The sequence below is a fragment of the Epinephelus fuscoguttatus genome, linkage group LG11 (genome assembly GCF_011397635.1).
Source record: "Epinephelus fuscoguttatus linkage group LG11, E.fuscoguttatus.final_Chr_v1".
Classification (NCBI taxonomy): domain Eukaryota; kingdom Metazoa; phylum Chordata; class Actinopteri; order Perciformes; family Serranidae; genus Epinephelus; species Epinephelus fuscoguttatus.
In genome coordinates, this window is record NC_064762.1 from 29,946,716 (window position 1) to 29,969,943 (window position 23,228).

At 40.2% G+C, this 23,228-nt stretch overlaps 1 protein-coding gene and 1 non-coding gene across 24 annotated transcripts in view; one reads left to right on the forward strand and one right to left on the reverse strand.

The window, feature by feature from the left end:
• The window catches only part of LOC125896872 (uncharacterized), a 79,082-nt gene that overhangs the window by 38,015 nt on the left and 17,839 nt on the right, over window positions 1-23,228 (reverse strand). For 5 of the 23 annotated variants that reach the window (XM_049589801.1, XM_049589782.1, XM_049589781.1 and 2 more), the window contains exons 2-6: window positions 21,120-21,431; window positions 20,705-20,977; window positions 20,419-20,538; window positions 20,172-20,258; window positions 20,043-20,071 (exon numbers count right to left, since the gene is read on the reverse strand). The exons of 2 other annotated variants lie outside the window; for them this stretch is intronic. In XM_049589801.1, the coding sequence (XP_049445758.1) occupies window positions 20,043-20,071; window positions 20,172-20,258; window positions 20,419-20,538; window positions 20,705-20,977; window positions 21,120-21,431 (821 nt within the window). Of the gene's footprint in view, window positions 1-5,412; window positions 5,436-5,794; window positions 5,864-6,182; window positions 6,212-6,362; window positions 6,450-6,610; window positions 6,728-6,870; window positions 7,015-18,753; window positions 19,350-20,042; window positions 20,072-20,171; window positions 20,259-20,418; window positions 20,539-20,704; window positions 20,978-21,119; window positions 21,432-23,228 lie in introns of those variants that run through there. 16 more of the 23 variants (XM_049589803.1, XM_049589783.1, XM_049589790.1 and 13 more) reach the window with 11 other exon arrangements.
• Window positions 15,780-15,852, forward strand: trnav-cac (transfer RNA valine (anticodon CAC)). The gene has a single exon. It is a non-coding gene; the product is annotated as a tRNA-Val (tRNA).

The following is a 23,228-nucleotide window of genomic DNA, read 5'->3' on the forward strand; positions in this document are numbered from 1 at the left end:
CAAAACACAAATATGAAATAAAAATGGTGCACAGAATATTAAAAAAATATATATTAAAATTATAACAGTACATTAAATTTGGAGCACAGCTTCAGCTATCGCAGGAGGTGGACAGTGTTTTAATGTAGGACTCTTCCTCCTTTTTAAAGGTACAAAAGGAAGGTTTGATTTTCAATACCTTACACTTATGAATATAAAACTTTGCCAGGAATATGATGAGATTACATAGAAAAAATACATCGTCTAATTATCTCCTATAATTTGTAAAGCCAAATAATACATCATTCAAACAAAGTACAAAGGCATCATAGATATAGTCCAATATAAAACGACAGATGCCTTGCCACAAAGTCCGAGTGTGTTGACAAGTCCAGAATAAATGGAAGACAGTCTCTGGGTGCATGTTACAAAAAGTGCAAGACACATCAATGTCCTTCTTAAATCTTACTAGAAATGCCTTGACAGGATAAAAGCTATGAATGATCTTAAAAGAAATTTCTTTAATTTGTTAAGTGTATTAAAATCAAGAAAGTTGAGGCCACCGTTATTATAGTCATTCATTAAGACAGATTTTGTAATATAATGAGTTCTGTTCTTCCAAATAAAGTTATAAAGTAACTGGTCAATCTCTCGGCTAATCTTTTTATCAACATCTAAGGAAATAGCAGCGTAGGTAAGCCTGGATATGCCTTCTGCCTTAGAGAGTGGTATTCTACCTTTTAATGATAGGTCTCTTTGAAGCCATTGATTAAGTTTTTCTTTGGTTCTTTCTAAAATTGGGATAAAATTCAAATTACATCTGTCTTTCTGTTTTTTTTGTTATAACTATCCCCAGATAGGTGACTCTTTCCTTAACTGGAATATTACAGACAGAGGGCAATGCACAGTTTTTGACTGCCATTAGTTCACACTTATTCAAATGAAGACCTGAAGCATTAGAAAACACCTGAATTACATCAAGAGCGAGAGAAACTTGAGAGGAATCCTGTAAAAAAAAAAGGGTCGTGTCATCAGCCAGTTTGCTCATAATGATTTCCTTATCTATGATTGATATGCCTTTTAGGCCACTAGCTTTGATATGACTAGCTAATAATTGGGTGGATAACAAAAATAAATAAGGACTGATAGGACATCCTTGACGTATCCCACGTTTTAACTCAAATCTAGGAGAAGTGCCATTTTTTAGTTTGATTGAGCTATTCCCATTGGCGTATAATGTTTTAATTGTTCTGCAAAAAAAGCCACCAAAACCAAATTTGTTAAGTGTTTTAAATATAAATTCATGTTCAACTGAATCGAAGGCTTTGTAAAAGTCCAGGAAAAGGATGAAACTTTCATTATTATTAATTAACTCAAGTTGAATATTATTAGAGATATGCCTATTTCTCATAAATCCAGACTGCGTTTCATCTATGACTTCATCCAAAACATTTTTTAAGCACTTCGCAAAAATAATAGCTAAAATTTTGTAGTCATTATTGAGGAGGCTAATCGGGCGCCAATTATCAATAAGTAATAAATCTTTCTTAGGTTTGGGAATAAGGGTTATTAGGCCCTGTGTTAGAGTTGGAGGGAGAGCACCTTTAGCAATACTTTCACAAAATACTTCTAATAAAAAGGGAGCTAGTTCTTTGGAGAAGGATTTATAAAATTCTGATGTAAGTCCATCCACTCCAGGAGATTTATTGTTCTTTAAACTATTAATTGAGTCTACTATTTCCTTTAAAGAGATTGGACGATCACAGAATTCTTGGTCAGCAATGTTGATTGGGTTGGTATCAACTAGAGAATCCATAAATGAGACAGTATTGTCATTACAATATTGAGAGCTATATACATTTTTACAGAAGTTGGAGCAGAAGTTTGCAATTTGGTTTACATCATCACATACTATATCATTTATTCTAAGTTGATGAACAGTATTATTTTTGGCGTGGGATTTTTCTAACCTAAAAAAATACGCTGAGTTCTGTTCACCCTCTTCTAGCCATCGCCTCCTGGACCTCACAAAAGCCCCCTTAGCTTTAGATTGATAGAGCCTATCTAGTTTGTTTTAATATTCAAACAGTGTTTCTTTTTCTTCAGAGGATAAATTATCTGGACATATGGATCAGTCAACGGGGTGGAAAGAATATCAATGTTTACATAATCTTTAAGATTACTCGAAATTAACCAAAAGTCTGTTCTGGATTGTCTGGACCTTGTTTTATTACACCAAGTAAAAATTCTGTCATTGGGACACTCTCTCTCCAAGCATCTATTAAATCAAATTGTTGCATTAGCATTTTCAACTTTACACTGGCACTAGTTTGATTTCCTGGTGGCCACCTATCAATTGTGTTGTCCAATGTAACATTAAAATCACCACCTACAATTAGATAAGCATTAGGAAATCTGGCCATCCAGTAACAAATTCTTTTTTCCACATTAATAAGAAAATTGTTGTTATCGGACAATGTATTGTATCCATAAATGTTAATGATAATTAAGTTGATGTTGTGAGTGTCAAAAACCTGACATATATAGTGACCATTCTTATCACAGTCTGTATGCAATATACCCCCTGTAAACTTATTTTTAAGAGTGCAAACTCCAGCAGAACGTTGCAAAGCATGTGAAAAAAAGCTTCATTTCCCCACTGGGATCTCCAAAAGTGTACATCATCATTGACAGTATGTGTCTCCTGAAAGAAACAAAAATCAGTTTTGCATTGTTTTGCGAATAAAAATAGAGCTTTTCGCTTCAAATTATCCCTTAAACCCCTGGCGTTGAGAGAAACTATAGATAATGACAAACTTGTATTAGAAAAGTGAACTTGAAAATATTATCCACACAGCTTATACTCTGAGATACTCTATATGATGGAATACGAGAACAGCATCATATTAAGGTAAAACGAAATGTAAATACAGCTTAGATTTGATCATCAGACTCTTGTAATAACCAGAGCAAATGTCAAAGGCAACATAAGGTGCAGTTGTGATGGTTTGTGGTTGCCATGCTCCTTAACTCAGACTGGAAGAGGAATCTCTTTTTTCTCAATGAAGGCACGGCCACCTACAAAGTAGGCAGCTTTCCCAGCCTTGCGTGCTTTACTCACAAGCGGCCGTACATCTTTGTCTTCCACCCTCTCGGCTATTCCATGTAGTTTCAAGTTCCAACGCCTTGAATATCTCTCCATCTCAGTGATGCGCGATTCCAGCATGTTAGCATGCTTCTTTTCCTCATCAAGAGAGAGTTCGAGTTGGGAAACTTCCCCCTTCACCTCACTCATTTGCCTGCAGACAACCTCCGTTTCTCCCCTTAGGCTTGTGATTTGAACAGTGTTATTCTGGATCAAAGATTTCAGCTCATCTGATCTGGCGTTAATCAACTCTGACAGAGTAGCGACAATATCAGTGTTGGCCATTACTGTTTTACCCTAGGTTTAGGACTGGAGGTTTCTCTGGAGTGACGGGCAGAGACGGGAAGTCTTCTTCATTCAACACAGAAAATCTTGGGGTGTCCTCAGGGGCAGAATAATCGTGGCAGGTATCAATTAATGCATTAGTGGCATTAGCAACCAAGTCCTCCTCAATTTTCTTCGCCGCGCTTTTTCTTTTGCTGCTGGAGTTCGACATAACATGCCAAAGTTGCCTTGAAAGTTCAAAAAAGTCACCGAATAGCACAGCTAATTCAATACTTTGTCTGCCAATGTCCGATTTGATAACTGCTCTCGAAATCAGGGTAGCTCACAGCGCCATCTTGGACCGCCTCTCGTCAGCATCTCTGTCTCTGTACAACCATGAACTGATCTCAGTGACATGTTCAGTCTGTCTGTCAGTCTCCTCCCACTCTGTTTCACTTCCATGGACAGCGTGGTCCTAACATACAACTATACAGATACAAAAGCCTCAGATTATTCTGGCACAGTGATTACATTAACATGAACAGTCTCCACCAGCATCTTAACATCATCTACACTGACTGACAGTCCCTGATCATTCAGAGCCGCCTGTTCTTCCTGTGGACACTGAGTCCTCTGATGTGTGTGTGTGGAGATGTTGACCATGTTCTATCACACAGTGGTGGCCAGTGCATTCTTCTACACTGCAGTGTGTTGGGGAGGCAGCTTGACAGACAAAAGCACAAAGCCATTGGACAAGCTGGTTCAAAAAGCTGGCCCAGTGCTCAGCAGGAGACTGGACCCAGTAAGAACTGTGGTGGAGAGGGGCACATTGACCAAACTGAAAGCTATAATGGACAATAGCAGACACCCTCTCCACAGCCTCCTGGAGCGACAGAGAGGCAGCTGCAGCAGACGGCTCATCCATCTATCTATCTATCTATCTATCTATCTATCTATCTATCTATCAGAAACACAAATCATGTGTTTGACCACACTAGTGTCAGTCGGTCCAAAATCTTTATTCAGCACCTTTATCAGGTCAAAATGTAATTTCTTTTTCAATACTTCTTGTACAAAACAACTTGTTTATCAACCTCAACTGTACTTTGAGACAAGGACAACAAAGACAACTAATTTTACCATCTAGCCTACATTGTTTTGGATATGTGAATTATGTGTTAAAACTTCTAAAGATACATGGTTTTCACTGGACAGGAAGGAGATGAATAACTGTCATGTGAGAAGTAACTAAAGCTGTTAGATACTAAATGTAGTGAAGTACAAAGTACAATATTTACCTCTGAGTAGAAGCATAGAGTTGCATAAAAGGGAATTCCTAAACTAAAGTTCAAGTACATTGAATTTGTACTTAAGTACAGTACTTGAGTAAATGTACTTAGTTAATTTGGCCAAACAGTTTTTCTGCCTGTAGACTGATAAAGACTAAAAACACCAAACACATAAAGATCCATCCCACTCACAAGGTGATAACCATACACTAATCATTTATTCATTAAAGCATAACATGGCTAATCAAATTCACTCAGCAAAAAGCAATATTCAATGAAATGGTATAACAAAACAAACAAGATTCAGTGTTACAAAACCTGCATTGTGCCCATGCAGGGACACAGCACTAAGAATACAGTATATATATCCAATATGTCTGCTTCCTTTTTATACACTCTCCACCTCTAGAGGGAGCCTCAACTCCCTCAATGTGCCATAGAGCTGCTGCTGCTGCTGCTGCTGCTGCTGCTGTGTTCTCACTTTGCTACAGTTAAGCCAAGCAAATGCATGACATGACCAAGTGAGATCATGCTTATTATAATTCTGCTCACTTAAAATTCTGAATCTATGATCCAAACAATCCTGCAGTTGTTATAAAAACATGTTGCATTTAATAAGTAACATCTTATTTGGTTGGTTTGTTGATGGTAGCGTAGAGGTTTCTGGGATCAGCAGAGGCTCCAGCAGAAGAAGAGGAGGGAGCGTTCACAGTGCTGTAGGTCACTGCATCACCTTCATCATCATCATCAAGACGGACCTGGAGGGAAAAAGTACAACTCATAAATGACTCACACATAAACTTAACACAACTTCCTGATGTTGCTGCCATCAAACAACTGTAGTTGCAACAGCTTTTATCTGCTGATTAGATGATGAAATATCTTGTGTGTGAAGTTGACATGTTGGTCTGATGGTGGCGCTACTGCACAGGAAAGGTAACAGAGTCTCCAACAAACACCAGCATTTATCATCTGGTGACCATGAACACTCACAGCAAATGTCATGTCATCCTGGCCTGTAGTTTTGGACTGACATCAGAATAATTCATCATCAATCTATATGGACTTTAATGTTAAAATCAGTAACATCACCAGTATAAGCAGTCATACAGCTGACCTTGGCTTTACGGCCTGTGTTCTTGGTGTAGCTGATGGAGGCGTAGGAAACACCAGCTTCAGGATCAGCCTGCACAGAGGAGACAACATAATATAATGGCTGTTCAGTAACAAATTGATCTGTAGTGACTCACTTTTAAATTTATTTAATTCACAACACATGCAACATCTGTGCTCTGACATGCATTGTCTACACTGTATGTTCAACATCTGTGCAATGTAACCCAATGCAACTGTCCCACAACAAATACCTCCAATGTAAAACCTGGTTTAGAACTGCACAATTAGTAATGAATAACCAGAAACCACAAACCCTGCTTCATTTTATCACCGACTGCGACACTTCATAAATTTGTATCAAAGTTTAATTATTCACTTTTAAAACTCACCATGTTTTCATCCATCTGTGTTTTGTTCCCTAAAAAACAGAAAGAAAGAAAGAAAGAAAGAAAGAAAGAAAGAAAGAAAGAAAGAAAGAAAGAAAAAGACTCGTCTTCAGCTTCCACAGTGAAAGTCCAGATTTATCAAAAGTTTGGGTTTCTAAAATTTTTATATATGAACGTTCTCACCTTTAGTTCTCTTGCATCTGATGACAGCCACAGTGATTATTATAAGTGCTGCTAAACCCACAGCTGCAACTATGAACTTCCACCAATCTGGAAAGAGAAGTGTTAAATGTAGTATGAGGTATTTTGATGATGAGGTATTTTTGTCTGTGTTCTTGTGCCTGTGTGTGTCAATATATATCTGAATGAACAACGTGCATTTTGACTGCATGTCTTTTCTAACTGTAAATGTGGTTCTGTTATTCACTCACCTTGTTTTGTTTGATTATTGTTGTTTTCTGATGTTGTGTTGTTTGTACCTTCCGATGTGCTCTTTTTCATTGATGTCCAGTTATTTCCTGATGTCGATGGTGATTCAGTTGCTGCTGCTGAAAAAGAGAGAGATGAAGAAAGAGTTCACTAAACTCACCACGTTACAAACAAAACTTGGAAGAATACTTAATAAAGTACTATTAATAATATCAATACAGTTTTGTAATGTCTCTTCAGTTAATGTGTGTTATATCCTTACCTGTAAACTTCAACAGCAGCATCAGAAATAAAGACATTATAATCCATCTGAATTCAGCCATCATGTTTCTCTCTTGGTCTCACGCTCTCAACTGTCAAAGTCTCTAACCTGCTGCTTCTTAAAAACGAATACAGCATCTACTTCCTGTGATGATTAACTTCCTCATACTGCCTTCAGTCTGTGTCTTCTCTCCCCTGTTTGCTGTTGAATTCATGTGTGATATTAACTTGTATTAAGTTTGATGCATTTTGCTGACTTTCTAATCTACACTGATTCACAGTGATGACAACAGTAGACAAGGGGTGTAAAGGGTGAGAGGGTCACTGATGTATGACGGGGCAGTTTTGAACACCACAGGTAACCAGTGCAATAAAGCATGAAAAGGGGAAATGTGTGTACATGTTTGAGTTCTTGTAAGAAGTCTTGCTGCAGTATTTTGGACAAGTTTAGAAACCAGACAGGATTCATGGTGATGTTTGACAGCACACATGAACAGAAAGGTGAAGAGTCAAACTCCTCGCCCAGCAGAATTTCACTCTTGATGTCTGTGGTGCAATATGGTGATACTGTAGCAGCTGGGAGGAACACAGATAAGATGATGTTTCACTGGTCTGAGACCTGTTGGTTCCTCATTGTGTCTTTGAAGTTGTTTTCCTGAGAACTGAAGGAGAAGTGATTTGGTGAGAATGTGGTTAACACCAGCAGCAGAGCTCTGGAGGTTTTAGCCTCTAACGATGATCAGATCAGAAACACATGAGGCTCACAGGAACAGACAGTCCACACTTTATTTGGATGAAAAGCACTTATCAAAAAACTAAGAAACTACTTTAACCCCTGGAAGGTTGGGGGTCACTGAAACTAGCTGCAACAAACAGTGAAAACACTGATGAGGGTTTTTTCATGCTGTATGCTCACTGTGTCTCTGTGAACAGGTTTGAGGAAGTGAGAATGTGGCTGCAGGGACAGAGAGGCAGAATGTGATTCTGCAGAGACCAGTTGGGTGTGAAAGGTGTGAAATGTACCTGTGGTTTGGAGGTTTTTCATATGCTCACTGTGTCTCTGTGAACATGTTTGAGGAAGTGTTAATGTGGCTGCAGGGACAGAGGACCACAATGCAGAGACAACTAGTTGGATGTTTAAGATGTAAGAAATGTATTTACACTCATATTAAGTCACAGTAGGTGGTCATGGGCACCCAAGATGTCTCAAGTAGCATTCTCAGGTCACTTTGGGCTCATTTCTATCTGTATTTAGACACATGTCAGTGCTGTGTTGGTACATTAATTGAATCCCAAAACAAAGTGTAGAACTAAGTAGTGAATGTTTGTTTGCAGGTTATATTGTTATCAGATAAACAGAAGACTGTTACTGACTCCATAAAGCTCCAAAAAGCAAGGAAATAAATCATCTGACAGCACCTGAACACACCATCAGTTACTGTCTGATCTGAGTTTGACCTGACTGGCTGCTGGACCTGAACACTTCACTGTTTGGCTTCTTACTGAGTTTAAAACAGTGAGACATTCACAGTCCTGCATCACAGTAACATGAACAGTCTCCACCAGCATCTTACCATCATTTACACTGACTGACAGTCCCTGATCATTCATAGACATTTTTCATTTCACACGTCACTTCATTTCAGTTCATATTTCCAGCTCACACTGTTGTCATCAGGTGGTCTCTGGTTCCCCAGCTATGACGCCTTCAATCTCCCCAGCAACTACACATCCCTAAAGGTTCTGGGGGAGGACGGCTACTGGACGGTGTTGAAATGTTGGAAAAAGGACACCAAACAAACCGTAGCTGTGAAGATCCCCAAATACTCAGAATGTCTCCCTGGGGAGGTAAGACACTTTGTTGATTTTGACGTTCACAGCTGTGAAACAGAGATTGTATATATGGTGCATGTACAGTACAGACCAAAAGTTTGGACACACCTTCTCATTCAATACGTTTTCTTTATTTTCATGACTATTTACATTGTAGATTCTCACTGAAGGCATCAAAACTATGAATGAACACATGTGGAGTTATGTACTTAACAAAAAAAGGTGAAATAACTGAAAACATGTTTTATATTCTAGTTTCTTCAAAATAGCCACCCTTTGCTCTGATTACTGCTTTGCACACTCTTGGCATTCTCTCCATGAGCTTCAAGAGGTAGTCACCTGAAATGGTTTCCACTTCACAGGTGTGCCTTATCAGGGTTAATTAGTGGAATTTCTTGCTTTATCAATGGGGTTGGGACCATCAGTTGTGTTGTGCAGAAGTCAGGTTAATACACAGCCGACAACCCATTGGACAACTGTTAAAATTCATATTATGGCAAGAACCAATCAGCTAGCTAAAGAAAAACGAGTGGCCATCATTACTTTAAGAAATGAAGGTCAGTCAGTCCGGAAAATTGCAAAAACTTTAAATGTGTCCCCAAGTGGAGTCGCAAAAACCATCAAGCGCTACAACGAAACTGGCACACATGAGGACCGACCCAGGAAAGGAAGACCAAGAGTCACCTCTGCTTCTGAGGATAAGTTCATCCGAGTCACCAGCATCAGAAATCGCAAGTTAACAGCAGCTCAGACCAGAGACCAGATGAATGCCACACACAGTGTTCTAGCAGCAGACCCATCTCTAGAACAACTGTTAAGAGGAGACTTCATGGTCAAATAGCTGCTAGGAAACCACTGCTAAGGAGAGGCAACAAGCAGAAGAGATTTGTTTGGGCCAAGAAACACAAGGAATGGACATTAGACCAGTGGAAATCTGTGCTTTGGTCTGATGAGTCCAAATTTGAGATCTTTGGTTCCAACCGCCGTGTCTTTGTGAGACGCAGAAAAGGTGAACGGATGGATTCCACATGCCTGGTTCCCACTGTGAAGCATGGAGGAGGAGGTGTGATGGTGTGGGGGTGTTTTGCTGGTGACACTGTTGGGGATTTATTCAAAATTGAAGGCACACTGAACCAGCATGGCTACCACAGCATCCTGCAGCGACATGCCATCCCATCCGGTTTGCGTTTAGTTGGACGATCATTTATTTTTCAACAGGACAATGACCCCAAACACACCTCCAGGCTGTGTAAGGGCTATTTGACCAAGAAGGAGAGTGATGGAGTGCTGCGGCAGATGACCTGGCCACCACAGTCACCGGACCTGAACCCAATGGAGATGGTTTGGGGTGAGCTGGACCGCAGAGTGAAGGCAAAGGGGCCAACAAGTGCTAAACACCTCTGGGAACTCCTTCAAGACTGTTGGAAAACCATTTCAGGTGACTACCTCTTGAAGCTCATGGAGAGAATGCCAAGAGTGTGCAAAGCAGTAATCAGAGCAAAGGGTGGCTATTTTGAAGAAACTAGAATATAAAACATGTTTTCAGTTATTTCACCTTTTTTCGTTAAGTACATAACTCCACATGTGTTCATTCATAGTTTTGATGCCTTCAGTGAGAATCTACAATGTAAATAGTCATGAAAATAAAGAAAACGCATTGAATGAGAAGGTGTGTCCAAACTTTTGGCCTGTACTGTATATACGTATATATATGGCACATTTTGTATTTAGCCAGTTCTGTGTCGTAAAGAGCAAAGGATTATTAAGTTTAGTTTAAATATTGTCCCATAAATCTCCAACACAATTTCCTCTGACTTTCAAACCATTCAATACCAATACCAAGGTCTAAAGCCATGCCTGGCCAAAGTCTACAAATTACTTTCTTCAGGTAAGGTCTATAAGCTCACTGATGATTACTATCATACTGGAGTGAGCTTGTAGTTTATCACTTTCACCAAAAGAAAGTAGCTTCATGTCCGTACTTACTGTTGATTTAGTTTAAAAGATGTTCCCTCCATGTGCTGTAAATCCTTGAAATATGACACTGTGATGCTTTTCTTCCACATTCAGAGCTCCAGAAATTATTTTGGGCCTTCCATTCTCTGAGGCCATTGATATGTGGTCATTGGGTATTGTGATGGCTGCCTTCGTCCACGGTGACTTACTGTTCCCAGGAGAAACGGAGTATGAATTAGTAAGTCATTCACAGAGACTCTGTGTGCTCTCCACTGTATTTTTAACAGATCAAATTCTGCTGTATGTTCTCCTCCTGAAGGACCAGCTGGACTTCTTTAACAGCTAGTTTAGCTAGTAACTTAGAGCGCACACAATGATAACTTCTTTGCATATGACGTCATACATGGGTGCACTGTCCAGTCTGGAAACGGTTGACCTAGTAGATAGAAAATAGTACCTAACATTAGCCGGGCAGTGATTACATCCATGTTCAGAACTGAAATATAAAAGACAGTTTGGCACAAGCGTATTTACTCACCCGGCCAAAATCGTAACCACTTGACTCTTGTATGCTTTCATGAGCTTTCATGGATAAGCCTGCAAAACTGTCACCTAAAAAAAAATGTTTATTGACCTAATATTTGCCTTAACCCCAAGATTAAACCTACAGCAGACTTCAATGTAACGTCAAACAAGGGTGATTAATTCTATTTGTTTTGTGATCATTAATTTAAAAAGATATACTTTGATTTCTGCTCGTTGTGCTGCTGTCACAGCTGCAGCTGCAGCCAACAACAGACTTCCCCTACTTTTACCTGACTGTTGATAAATTCTCAAATTGACCATCATAGCGTTTCACTAAAGAACATACGCAACTAAAAAGAACTAAAAAAATATTGACATTTAGATGGACTGAATTATGTCCATCAACAAAAATCTACTCATATGGAGGGGTCTCTGTGTTCTGATATCAGTGTAGTATCTGGCATCATGCACAAACAGGCTTACAAGGTAGATTATGAGTTTATATATATATATATATAGATAGATATATAGATATATATACAGTACAGGCCAAAAGTTTGGACACACCTTCTCATTCAATGCGTTTTCTTTATTTTCATGACTATTTACATTGTAGATTCTCACTGAAGGCATCAAAACTATGAATGAACACATGTGGAGTTATGTACTTAACAAAAAAGGTGAAATAACTGAAAACATGTTTTATATTCTAGTTTCTTCAAAATAGCCACCCTTTGCTCTGATTACTGCTTTGCACACTCTTGGCATTCTCTCCATGAGCTTCAAGAGGTAGTCATCTGAAATGGTTTCCACTTCACAGGTGTGCCTTATCAGGGTTAATTAGTGGAATTTCTTGCTTTATCAATGGGGTTGGGACCATCAGTTGTGTTGTGCAGAAGTCAGGTTAATACACAGCCGACAACCCATTGGACAACTGTTAAAATTCATATTATGGCAAGAACCAATCAGCTAGCTAAAGAAAAACGGGTGGCCATCATTACTTTAAGAAATGAAGGTCAGTCAGTCCGGAAAATTGCAAAAACTTTAAATGTGTCCCCAAGTGGAGTCGCAAAAACCATCAAGCGCTACAACGAAACTGGCACACATGAGGACCGACCCAGGAAAGGAAGACCAAGAGTCACCTCTGCTTCTGAGGATAAGTTCATCCGAGTCACCAGCCTCAGAAATCTCAAGTTAACAGCAGCTCAGATCAGAGACCAGATGAATGCCACACAGAGTTCTAGCAGCAGACCCATCTCTAGAACAACTGTTAAGAGGAGACTGCGCAAATCAGGCCTTCATGGTCAAATAGCTGCTAGGAAACCACTGCTAAGGAGAGGCAACAAGCAGAAGAGATTTGTTTGGGCCAAGAAACACAAGGAATGGACATTAGACCAGTGGAAATCTGTGCTTTGGCCTGATGAGTCCAAATTTGAGATCTTTGGTTCCAACCGCCGTGTCTTTGTGAGACGCAGAAAAGGTGAACGGATGGATTCCACATGCCTGGTTCCCACTGTGAAGCATGGAGGAGGAGGTGTGATGGTGTGGGGGTGTTTTGCTGGTGACACTGTTGGGGATTTATTCAAAATTGAAGGCACACTGAACCAGCGTGGCTACCACAGCATCCTGCAGCGACATGCCATTGCGTTTAGTTGGACGATCATTTATTTTTCAACAGGACAATGACCCCAAACACACCTCCAGGCTGTGTAAGGGCTATTTGACCAAGAAGGAGAGTGATGGAGTGCTGCGGCAGATGACCTGGCCTCCACAGTCACCGGACCTGAACCCAATGGAGATGGTTTGGGGTGAGCTGGACCGCAGAGTGAAGGCAAAGGGGCCAACAAGTGCTAAACACCTCTGGGAACTCCTTCAAGACTGTTGGAAAACCATTTCAGGTGACTACCTCTTGAAGCTCATGGAGAGAATGCCAAGAGTGTGCAAAGCAGTAATCAGAGCAAAGGGTGGCTATTTTGAAGAAACTAGAATATAAAACATGTTTTCAGTTATTTCACCTTTTTTTGTTAAGTACATAACTCCACATGTGTTCATTCATAGTTTTGATGCCTTCAGTGAGAATCTACAATGTAAATAGTCATGAAAATAAAGAAAACGCATTGAATGAGAAGGTGTGTCCAAACTTTTGGCCTGTACTGTATATGCACATATATGTGAGACTAAATATACAAACTATAGGAAAACATCAATAGTATATTCTGTATGCCTTCATAATTGTGCAGTATTCAGTCTAGTCCCTCTAATTTTCAAAGCTTTAGAAATAAATCTAGCCCATACTTTAACACTCAGTCCAACTTCTCACTTTCATCATAATTCAGGATTTTTGTTTTGCAGTCTTACAAATGTGTACACAGGTTATCATGTGAAGTATGAACGTGCAGTCAGTGCACGGGGTGAGATATCTGAGACGGTCACAGAGCTCGCCAAGCCGTCCACTGCTACGTCCTGCAAAACTACACATATCCGGGTGAAACCCTGTGTTTTTAGGTGGTTATTAGCATTAGCATCTAGATAAGAAGAGAAAAGAAGCGTTCCTGTTGCTAAGGTCTGATTTTCCTAAACCAGAATGTGACATGCAATACTGCACCCGCCATCGGCACATAAGACCAGTTAGTTCTGCAACCCGACGGATGAAACTAAGAGGATCTCTCCCACTGAGGTCCTCACTCATCAATTCATCGCTAATGGCCACCACAGCTCCTAGTAAGTGTGTTGTGCTGATGCCAACCTTGTTGGTCATGTTTTTATTTTTTACAATTCAATCAGTGATTGATTTGCCTTTCCTTTGCTCTCCTCCCCTCAATTTGTTCAGCTCCTCTCCTCATTTTCTTCTCCACCACAGTCCATCATCATTTCCTTCAACATCAGGTGTGATCCTGGTCCGGCCTGCTGCAGCCGAAAACATGCTGCTGATGGAAGATGAGGAGAAGTCAGTCAGGTGAGGTGACTTCCTCTGGTCTCAACTGATGTCTTGACAACAGCGGGAATAATGCACTAACTCTGTGTGTGTGTGTGTGTGTGTGTGTGTGTGTGTGTGTGTGTGTGTGTGTGTGTGTGTGTGTATATTCAGTTTGCAGGCTGAGCTGGAGAGCATATCCTCAGTGAACATCGCTGACAGTGACATGGCATCCTTGGAATGTGAGAACGCCACCACCACTTCCTCTAGTTTCTGATTTGTTTATTTGAAAGTCGCTTGAAATGTGTAATGTCCTTTGATTTTCAGATGACACCTCAACCCAAAAGAAGAAGAAGAAGAACTGTATGCGGCGTTTCTTCTCGTGGATGAGGAAGACATTCTGCTGCTGCTGCACGATCAACAAGGATATAGAAGGTGAAGGTAAGTGAAGCTCTGTCAAAGTTTTTTATTAGGGATGCATGATATCGGATTTTTTGCCGATATACTGATATATAACAACACATTTGGCTGATATTGATACATTCACTTTGATCCCCACCTAATTTCAGTGATCAAATTAATATGATATTAATTTCCTTAGTGAAATTAATATCATATTATACATGCATGCTTTTATCCTGATGGCCCACCAGCAGATGGAGACGTAAAAGACAATGCTTTTCAGAGTATGTAATATTCATTCACTGTGGAAAATAGCGGTGGTGCAATGGTTATCTTCGTCACCTCACAGCAAGAGGTTTCCAGGTTTGATCCCGGGGTTGGAACTCGAACCCCGGGGTCGGGGAGCCCTTCTGTGTGTTTGATGTGCCAGTATTATCATGCATCCCTATTTTGTTCAGCATGATTCTCAGGAGTTGTGCTGTAGAAAAACTATCACAGATCTTCTGAGGGCAGCATGGTGACCCAGTGGTTAGCACTGGGGCCTCACAGCAGGAGCTCCTGGCCCTCTTCCTGTCTGTGAGGTAAGCATGTTTTCTCTGTGACTGTGAGGGTTTTCTCCGGGTACTCCGGTTTCCTCCCACACTCCAGACACATGCAAATCAGGTGAACTGAACAAAATAGATTTCATTTTAATTGAGTAATACCACTCAGTGGCTGCAAGTTCATTCTTACTTCCTACTGCCACACTACTGTGCGTACACTCACCTGTACCACATCAGCTCTCACATACCCCTACATATTTATCCTGCTGTCTATACTGTATATAGTGACTGATCTATATTATATTTAAGGTATACGTCACTCACATAATAACCATTTGTTGGATACGCCATGCTTCCTTGAATATTTTTCACATGCCTCCACGTTAACATACTGATTCACAAATTTACTTGGGACCACTTTAAGAATAGCAAAACTATATCAAAACATCCATTTACAAACTCTCACACGACTGGTGCAGTATAATCCAAGTCTCATTTATCCAGTCGTATGCTCAGTGCTCCCCAAATTCATGCATTTTCACTAACAACCTTCGTATTGGCTTGTCTGGCTTTAAACAGAGCACAGATTAGTTTCACTTTCAGTTCAGTTTCTACGACTCAAAGTAATATCACAATGAATGTGAAGGTTATGCTCTTCAGCCATAACTTGTAGACTTCTGTACCTCAGCGACTGAAGGCGCATTGACGCCGGCACATGTGTAAGTAATCTTTCCATCAGTTTCCGTAGTGTAGTGGTCATCACGTTCACCTCACACGCGAAAGGTCCCCAGCTCGAAACTGGGCGGAAACACATTTGTTTGTTCACAGAGAGAACTGCTGACAAGGGACAAACATGACGGCGCACAACACCCACGGAAAATATGTTTGGCTTCCTTCCAAGAATACGGACAGAGCTCTGACTCTGCTCATATCAGGACAGGATTGCTTATAGCAATGCCACATACTCCCACAGGCTAACTCACAGCACTCTCCAGGGGACACGGACGTAGGCCCTCTCCAAGTCCACAACACACACTGAATATGAAGGTTATGCCTTTCAGCCTAAACATGTAGACTTCTCTACCTCAATACAGAAGTCTTTTTTTCTTTTTTTGCTGCTGTTGTTTTTACTCTGATAATGGTAAGACTGGAACCAGGCAAGAATAAAGGTTTTTCAGCAAACAGCTAGATACTTGATCAAGGACTGTTTCTGATAAAATAGGCATGTATGGTTCCTATGTCTACAGCTTTTACTGTCATTCAAATTCATGACAGAGCAACTGTGACTGAATCCAGTTATAAATCTCTCATCCGATCTCTCCAAGTCAAAAATTAACATGTCACATGGCATCTGAAACAATTGCAGTTAGGCATTCAGGTGCATTGAGCCCAGCACCTGTGTGAAAAGGCTTTTAGTCAGTTTCCGTAGTGTAGTGGTTATCACGTTCGCCTCACACGTGAAAGGTCCCCAGCTCCAAACTGTTTGTTTGTTTGTTCACAGAGAGAACTGCTGACAAGGGGAAAAACACAAAAGACCCCAACATGCAGACTGGATGGGCAAACTGCCATGATACCATGCTTCCACGATCAGGACTGACTCCGCATTGTCACTTCTGTATCTGGATCTGAAGTTCAGCAACTGGCCAGCACCTCCTTTACTGGAAAAGCTTATGCAAGCTGAGCAGTTCAATGCCTCTATAAGAGGAGCACAACCTTCCCCTTTTTTAAAAAAAAAAAGGAAACACCACCCCAGACAGCCCAACAATGTCCAGAGCCTTCAGCATCACAGGGCAAATCTCATCCACACTTGGTACCTTGGTGTTGAGGAGTTGCTTACCTACCTCAGATGACTGAGCCAGGGATATGGGCGAGGCTTCCCCCAAGTCTTCAAACTCTGCCTCATCCCCAGTGGGTGTGTTGGTCAGGTTCAGGAGTTCTTCAAAGGGCTCTTTCCACCCCCTGACAATATTCCCAGGTCTCCTCCCTTGCTGAACACGGCCAGAGTCAAGACCTGCTTTCCCCCCTGAATCGTCTAATGGTTTTGCTAGAACTTCCTTGAGACGAACAACCCAGAGTCCTTCTCTGTAGCTCCCCTGAAAGCAACACGTGGAAGGACTATCACATTTCCTGGAGAAATCATTTCCTAATATGAGTTGTTAGTAATGGTGAACCCTCCATTTACCTGTATGGTAACAGCCGCTGCTGCTGTCTTGTGTTTCTTGGTGAATAATCAGCAGCTGGTAGAAAACTTGACTCTGGACTATTGAAATAAGGAAGAGAAGAAGGAGATATAATATATGATGTGTGTGTTTTCACAGCAGTAGGGCCCAAAACTGCTGCCATGGGTTGGACTCAGGGCTAACCTTTGTAACATTATATTAAGTATGTCATTTGATGGCATCAAACTATGATTCTTGTCCTAAACCTCCCCTACGTACTTAGTATTGGCACTCAATCACTGGGTGCCAATTTGTGAGATACAATACGAACAGGACACATTGTGTGCATCCACCATGAATCTGAGTTATTGCATTTCTGTGCATTCTTCTTGTCTTTATAGATACATGTATTTAATGTGGACAAATGTTAGAGCCCAGTGCAAACAGAGGTGTTAGACCCAATGTATCTGCACATGCATACATAAATACTCTCAAATTTACAAATGCACACATAATGTATAAACACATGGTCTGCAAAAACACATATGTGCACACACACACACACATGCAGCTACTATCTGAGCCTGGTTAGTTTGCAGAAGTGTCACTGACCTGCAGGTTGAGAGGAAGTGTTGCAGGACTGATTCTGACATCATCATCTCATTTTTAACATACTATGGAAACACTACCAGTGGCTAACACTTGTGTAGGTGTGACATTACTCAGTTCAGCTCATCAGAAACACATCAGTTGCAAGTTGAAGCTAATTTGGATGACGCTGAGGTCATCGTAGTGGTAAGACTGTTGTCTGTCTCTTCCTCATCGCTCTACTTTTGCAACACATGGTCAATTGATCTGTGGCATCTCACCAAAAGGCTCTCACTCTGTAGGAACTGTGAATTTTATTCATATAATTAACCATCATAATTGTGATTTCAAGGATATAGCTTCCAAACAGTAACATGGGATGAACACCACACAGGTAACCAGTGCAATAAGGCAAGAATGAGGGAATGTGTGTTCATAAAATACACATTTTGTGCTCCGCTTCACTGTGTGTCTACACACTCCATATGTCCACACAGAGCAGTTTAAGGTCACCTCATCAGCTATGGAGTCATATTACAGCTACAGTAAGAGGACAGTGAGGAATGAGGAAATGGAGAGAGAGCTACAAAGCACACTATAAAACTGAATATTAACACTTTTGATATTTGCAATTTACATTATCATCAGTCATAACAAAGACAAGATTGTTACAAATTCCATTAAGGCTCAAAGCTCATCAAACACACACACTGTAGTCTGATATGTTTAAATGAAAGACAACCAAAATCACTTCCTCTGTACACTGAGTGATAAAAGTGATGCAAATCTGCTGCAGCTTCAAAAACAACCGGTAAATCTTAAACTCACAGATAGATGTTGCAACAGGAGCCAATTTAGATTCAAGAACGCATTCAGCTTTATTGTTCCTGCACAGAGTAAAAGTACTGAGAACATGTAATGCAGTCATCTAACCAGAAGTGCAGTAGTATATAAAGCAGTGGGGTTTCTGTGAATACACTAAGTTATATACAGTATGAACATGTGCAGCAGTTACAGTAGGCAGAGCAGGTGTAAGTATAATATACACAGTGCAGGTGTTCAGTTCATGAAATGCTGATAGAAAGACATTATATACAGAATAAACAGTTGGAGGTATGACATGAGTACTGTGTATAGACTATAAATACAGTATGGACATAAGTATAAACATATATGGAAAGTTAAAGCATTAATTAAAGATGTTCAATTAGAAAATAAACAAGTATATTAAGATATCTGTCATGTTAGATGAAGTTAAGGTTCTGGACTCACAGGGGGCTTCTTAATGTGAGATCAGATCAAGACTTGAGTATCTTTGTCCAAGTCAAACTAAAATATAAACAGCTTGGCACAGAAAACACATTCAGTCATCAGAAATCTTAAAATGATCTTATGATTCTATTGTTATCTACTTATGTAAAATATGATGAGATGGTATTTAACAGCAGTGGACTCTGTGGTGAGTTGATGTTGTTGATCAGTGGAGTCACACAGAGGCAGAGGGGTCTCTGACGTTTTCATAGTTCACCGTACCTTCATCTTCATCTTCCTCAATGTGCTCCTGTGAAAATGGAGCAAATCAGTGTTGAAACACAGAGCAGCTCCAGAGGAACAGCTGGGGTTTAGTTACAATCCCACTTGTCTGATTTTTAGACTTCCACTGCTTCACATTTAGCACAAGGAAATCCAGAATAATCCTAAATTTAAAGAGTCACTCCCTGATGTGCTTATAGTGTCTAAAAGCAAACTCCCCACATTTTCCTGATGTTGTGACGCCCCTCCCACTGTCTTGAAGTCTCTCCTGGCCGACCTCAGTAGTCAGTTGGTTGACAGTGGAGGGACGTCAGCTGACTGACCTCACCTGGGCCTCTCTTGTCTCTCCTGTCTCTCTCTTCCTACAGCTGACATCCACCCTGCATTATGTCCTCTTGGTTTACACCTCCACCACCTCCACATTAACCACACATGCACTGCTTTTATTGTTCATCTACACTCAACTGTTCATTTGTGACAGCCGCCATTTATCACAAACTGACTCAGGGAATGTGACCAGGAGGGAGTCAGCTCAAGATTTACTTTAAAGTGTAATTTACTGAATTAAGATGAACACAAATTGATCATAGTTTAATCAGCTGACAATCCTCCACTGTCAACCAACTGACTGCTGAGGTTGGGACATTTCAAACTGAACACAGTTCACAGTTGATTCAGCAGAACCTGAACACGCATTTGATTATTCAGTCTTAAAACTCACCATGTTTTCATCCATCTGTGTTTTGTTCCCTGAAAAGACAAAAAAAGAGTCGACTTTAGCTTCAATAGTGAAAATTCAGGTTCATCAAAACTTGTTGTTGATAAAAGTTTCATGTGTGAATGTTCTCACCTTTAGTTCTTGTCCATATGTTGATTGTGACAACACTTATTATGAGCATTGCTAAACCCACAGACACAACAATGAACCTCCACCAGCCTGGAAAGAGAAGACAGGAGTGTTACATTAGTTGAGTTTGTGATGATGAGCTAATTATCAGCAGGTTCTTGTGTGTGTGTGTCTCTAAATCTCTTTGAATTAACAAGTTGTCTATTGAAACTCCTTTCTATCTGAAAATGTGGATCTGTTGTTCAGTCACCTTGATTTATTTGATTATTGTTTTCAGATGTTGTGTTGTTTGTGACTTCTGATGTGCTCTTTTTCAATGACGTCCATTTATTTCCTGTTGTAGATGGTGATTCAATTGTTGCGTCATGACCTTAATGAATACAATAACAAAATGCAAGAACTGTGCACTTTATCAAAAACTTCTGCATGAAACAAATGACAAAGAATGATGCAATATTAAAACCTCAGATTGAGACATTTTGTGTGATTATTCACATCAGTTTGAAATGATTTTAAACAGCTCATCATGTCCTCACCTGGTTTCTCACCTGAGGACTGAGGAGGGCTGAAGGTGAACTGATGAACTTCTTCAGTGTGACCATCTGTCACTTCACATTTCAATAACTCAGAATACTTCAACTTCTGATTATAGTCAGATGTAAATGTCACAGAGGCTGAACATGTATGCTGTGATGTCTCCAAGTCATTCTGATCACCCTCATACAACCACTTCACTGTGTGTGGACACTGTCCATATGTCCACACAGAGCATAACAAGATGACAAAATCACTGTCCTTAAATTCAGTCACTGGTGAAGATGGAGATATTGTGAGAGAAAGACAACAAGAGTAAAATGAACTTCATCACTGTAATCATAATTATTGTAATGTTTCAGTATATTGTTCTAACAAGACAGTTTGAGCTGAAAACATTATGATGGAAATACTCACTGGTAACAACTGACAGATGAACCTGAGACTCTGAAACTAGTTGTCCTGATCTGAACTGTCTGCAGATGAAATGTCCAACATCCTCATGTCCGACCTTCTTTATAACCAGAGAACAGTTTGCTGTAACACTCAGTCTGTCTGATTTAGCTTCAGCTTCTCTGTCTATCTTCCCATGTTCAAACAGCATCAATGTGTTTCCTCCATCACTAAATACCCATGTAGCACTGTCACAGTTATCCTGATCATGTGTCACATTTTCACAAGACAAAGTGACTTCATCTCCAACTAAGGAATATTTCTCAGTTGCTGCTGCTGAAAAAGAGAGAAATGAAGAAAGAGTTCACTAAACTCACCACATTACAAACAAAACTTGGAAGAATACTTAATAAAGTACTATTAATAATATCAATATTATCAATCAATTTTTCAATCAATTTTATTTATCAAGCCCAATATCACAAATCACAATTTGCCTCACAGGGCTTTACAGCATATGACATCCCTCAGTCCTTAGGACCCTCGCAGAACAGATCAACATAATAAATTAACAGTAATCCGTATGACACAATGAGACAGAAAGAGAGACAGAGACAGAGAGAGATGCAGGACAGACGGTAATGACAGTAGCTTACAGCAACATTAATGAAAGTCATAATATTATGATAATATTATAATTATAATTCTGGCTATTGTGGTACAATATGTTGAAAGTATATATTATTATCTGATAGTATACATATGTGACAATAATCATACGTGTATAATAACAGTAGAAGTATGACTAATGTTAACAGCAGCAGCAGGAGGCATCTGGCAGGACCACGGCAGCAGCACAACCACACACATCACACTATCCAGGCACCACTGGATAACCTGCGAGACAGTGGAGCACAAAGGCTCTGGAAAAGAAACCGAGTTAGTGACATGCAGTACGGCCGAATTAGCAAGATGCAGTAACAGGACATGAGAGAGAGAGAGAGAGAGAGAGAGAGAGAGAGAGAGAGAGAAAGAGAAGGAGAGAAGGTGCCTGGTGTATTATAGGAGGTCCCCTGGCAGATGAGGCCTAAGTCAGCCTAACTAGGGGCTGGTACAGGGCAAGCCTGAGCCAGCCCTAACTATATGCTTTATCAAAGAGGAAAGTCTTAAGTCTAGTCTTAAATGTGGAGACGGTGTCTGCCTCCCGGACCGCAACAGGAAGATGATTCCACAGGAGAGGAGCCTGATAGCTGAAGGCTCTGGCTCCTGATATACTTATGGAGACTTTAGGGACCACGAGTAACCCTGTGTTCTCAGAGCACAGTGTTCTGGTGGGATAATATGGCACTGTGAGCTCTCTAAGATATGACGGAGCTTGACCATTTAGAGCTTTATAGGTTAACAGTAGGATTTTAAATTCAATTCTGGATTTTACAGGGAGCCAGTGCAGAGAAGCTAAAACAGGAGAAATATGATCACGTTTCTTAGTTCCTGTTAGTACACGTGCTGCTGCATTCTGAATTAGCTGGAGAGTTTTTAAGGACTTACTAGAGCTACCTGATAGTAGGGAGTTACAGTAATCCAGCCTAGAGGTAACAAAAGCGTGGACCAATTTTTCTGCATCTTTTCGGGTCAGGATAGGCCTAATTTTCGCAATATTACACAGATGAAAAAATGCAGTCCGTGAGGTTTGTTTTAAATGAGAATTAAAAGACAAATCCTACGGTAGTGCTCGAGGCCAGAGCAATGCCATCTAGAGAAACTATGTCATCAGATAAAGAGTATCTGAGTTGTTTGGGGCCAAGAACAATAACTTCAGTTTTGTCTGAATTTTAACATCAGGAAATTGGTGCTCATCCAGGTTTTTATGTCTTTCAGGCAGTTATGAAGTTTAGTTCATTGATTAGTTTCTTTTGGCGTCATCGATAAATACAATTGTGTATCATCCGCATAACAATGGACATTTACAGAGTGATTTCTGATGATGTTACCTAAAGGTAACATATATAAAGTATAAAGAGTAAATAGGATGGGTCCGAGCACAGAACCTTGCGGAACTCCAAAACAAACATCATCATGAACGTGAACAAACTGAAAAGGATCAGATAAATAAGATTTAAACCAGCTTAGTGC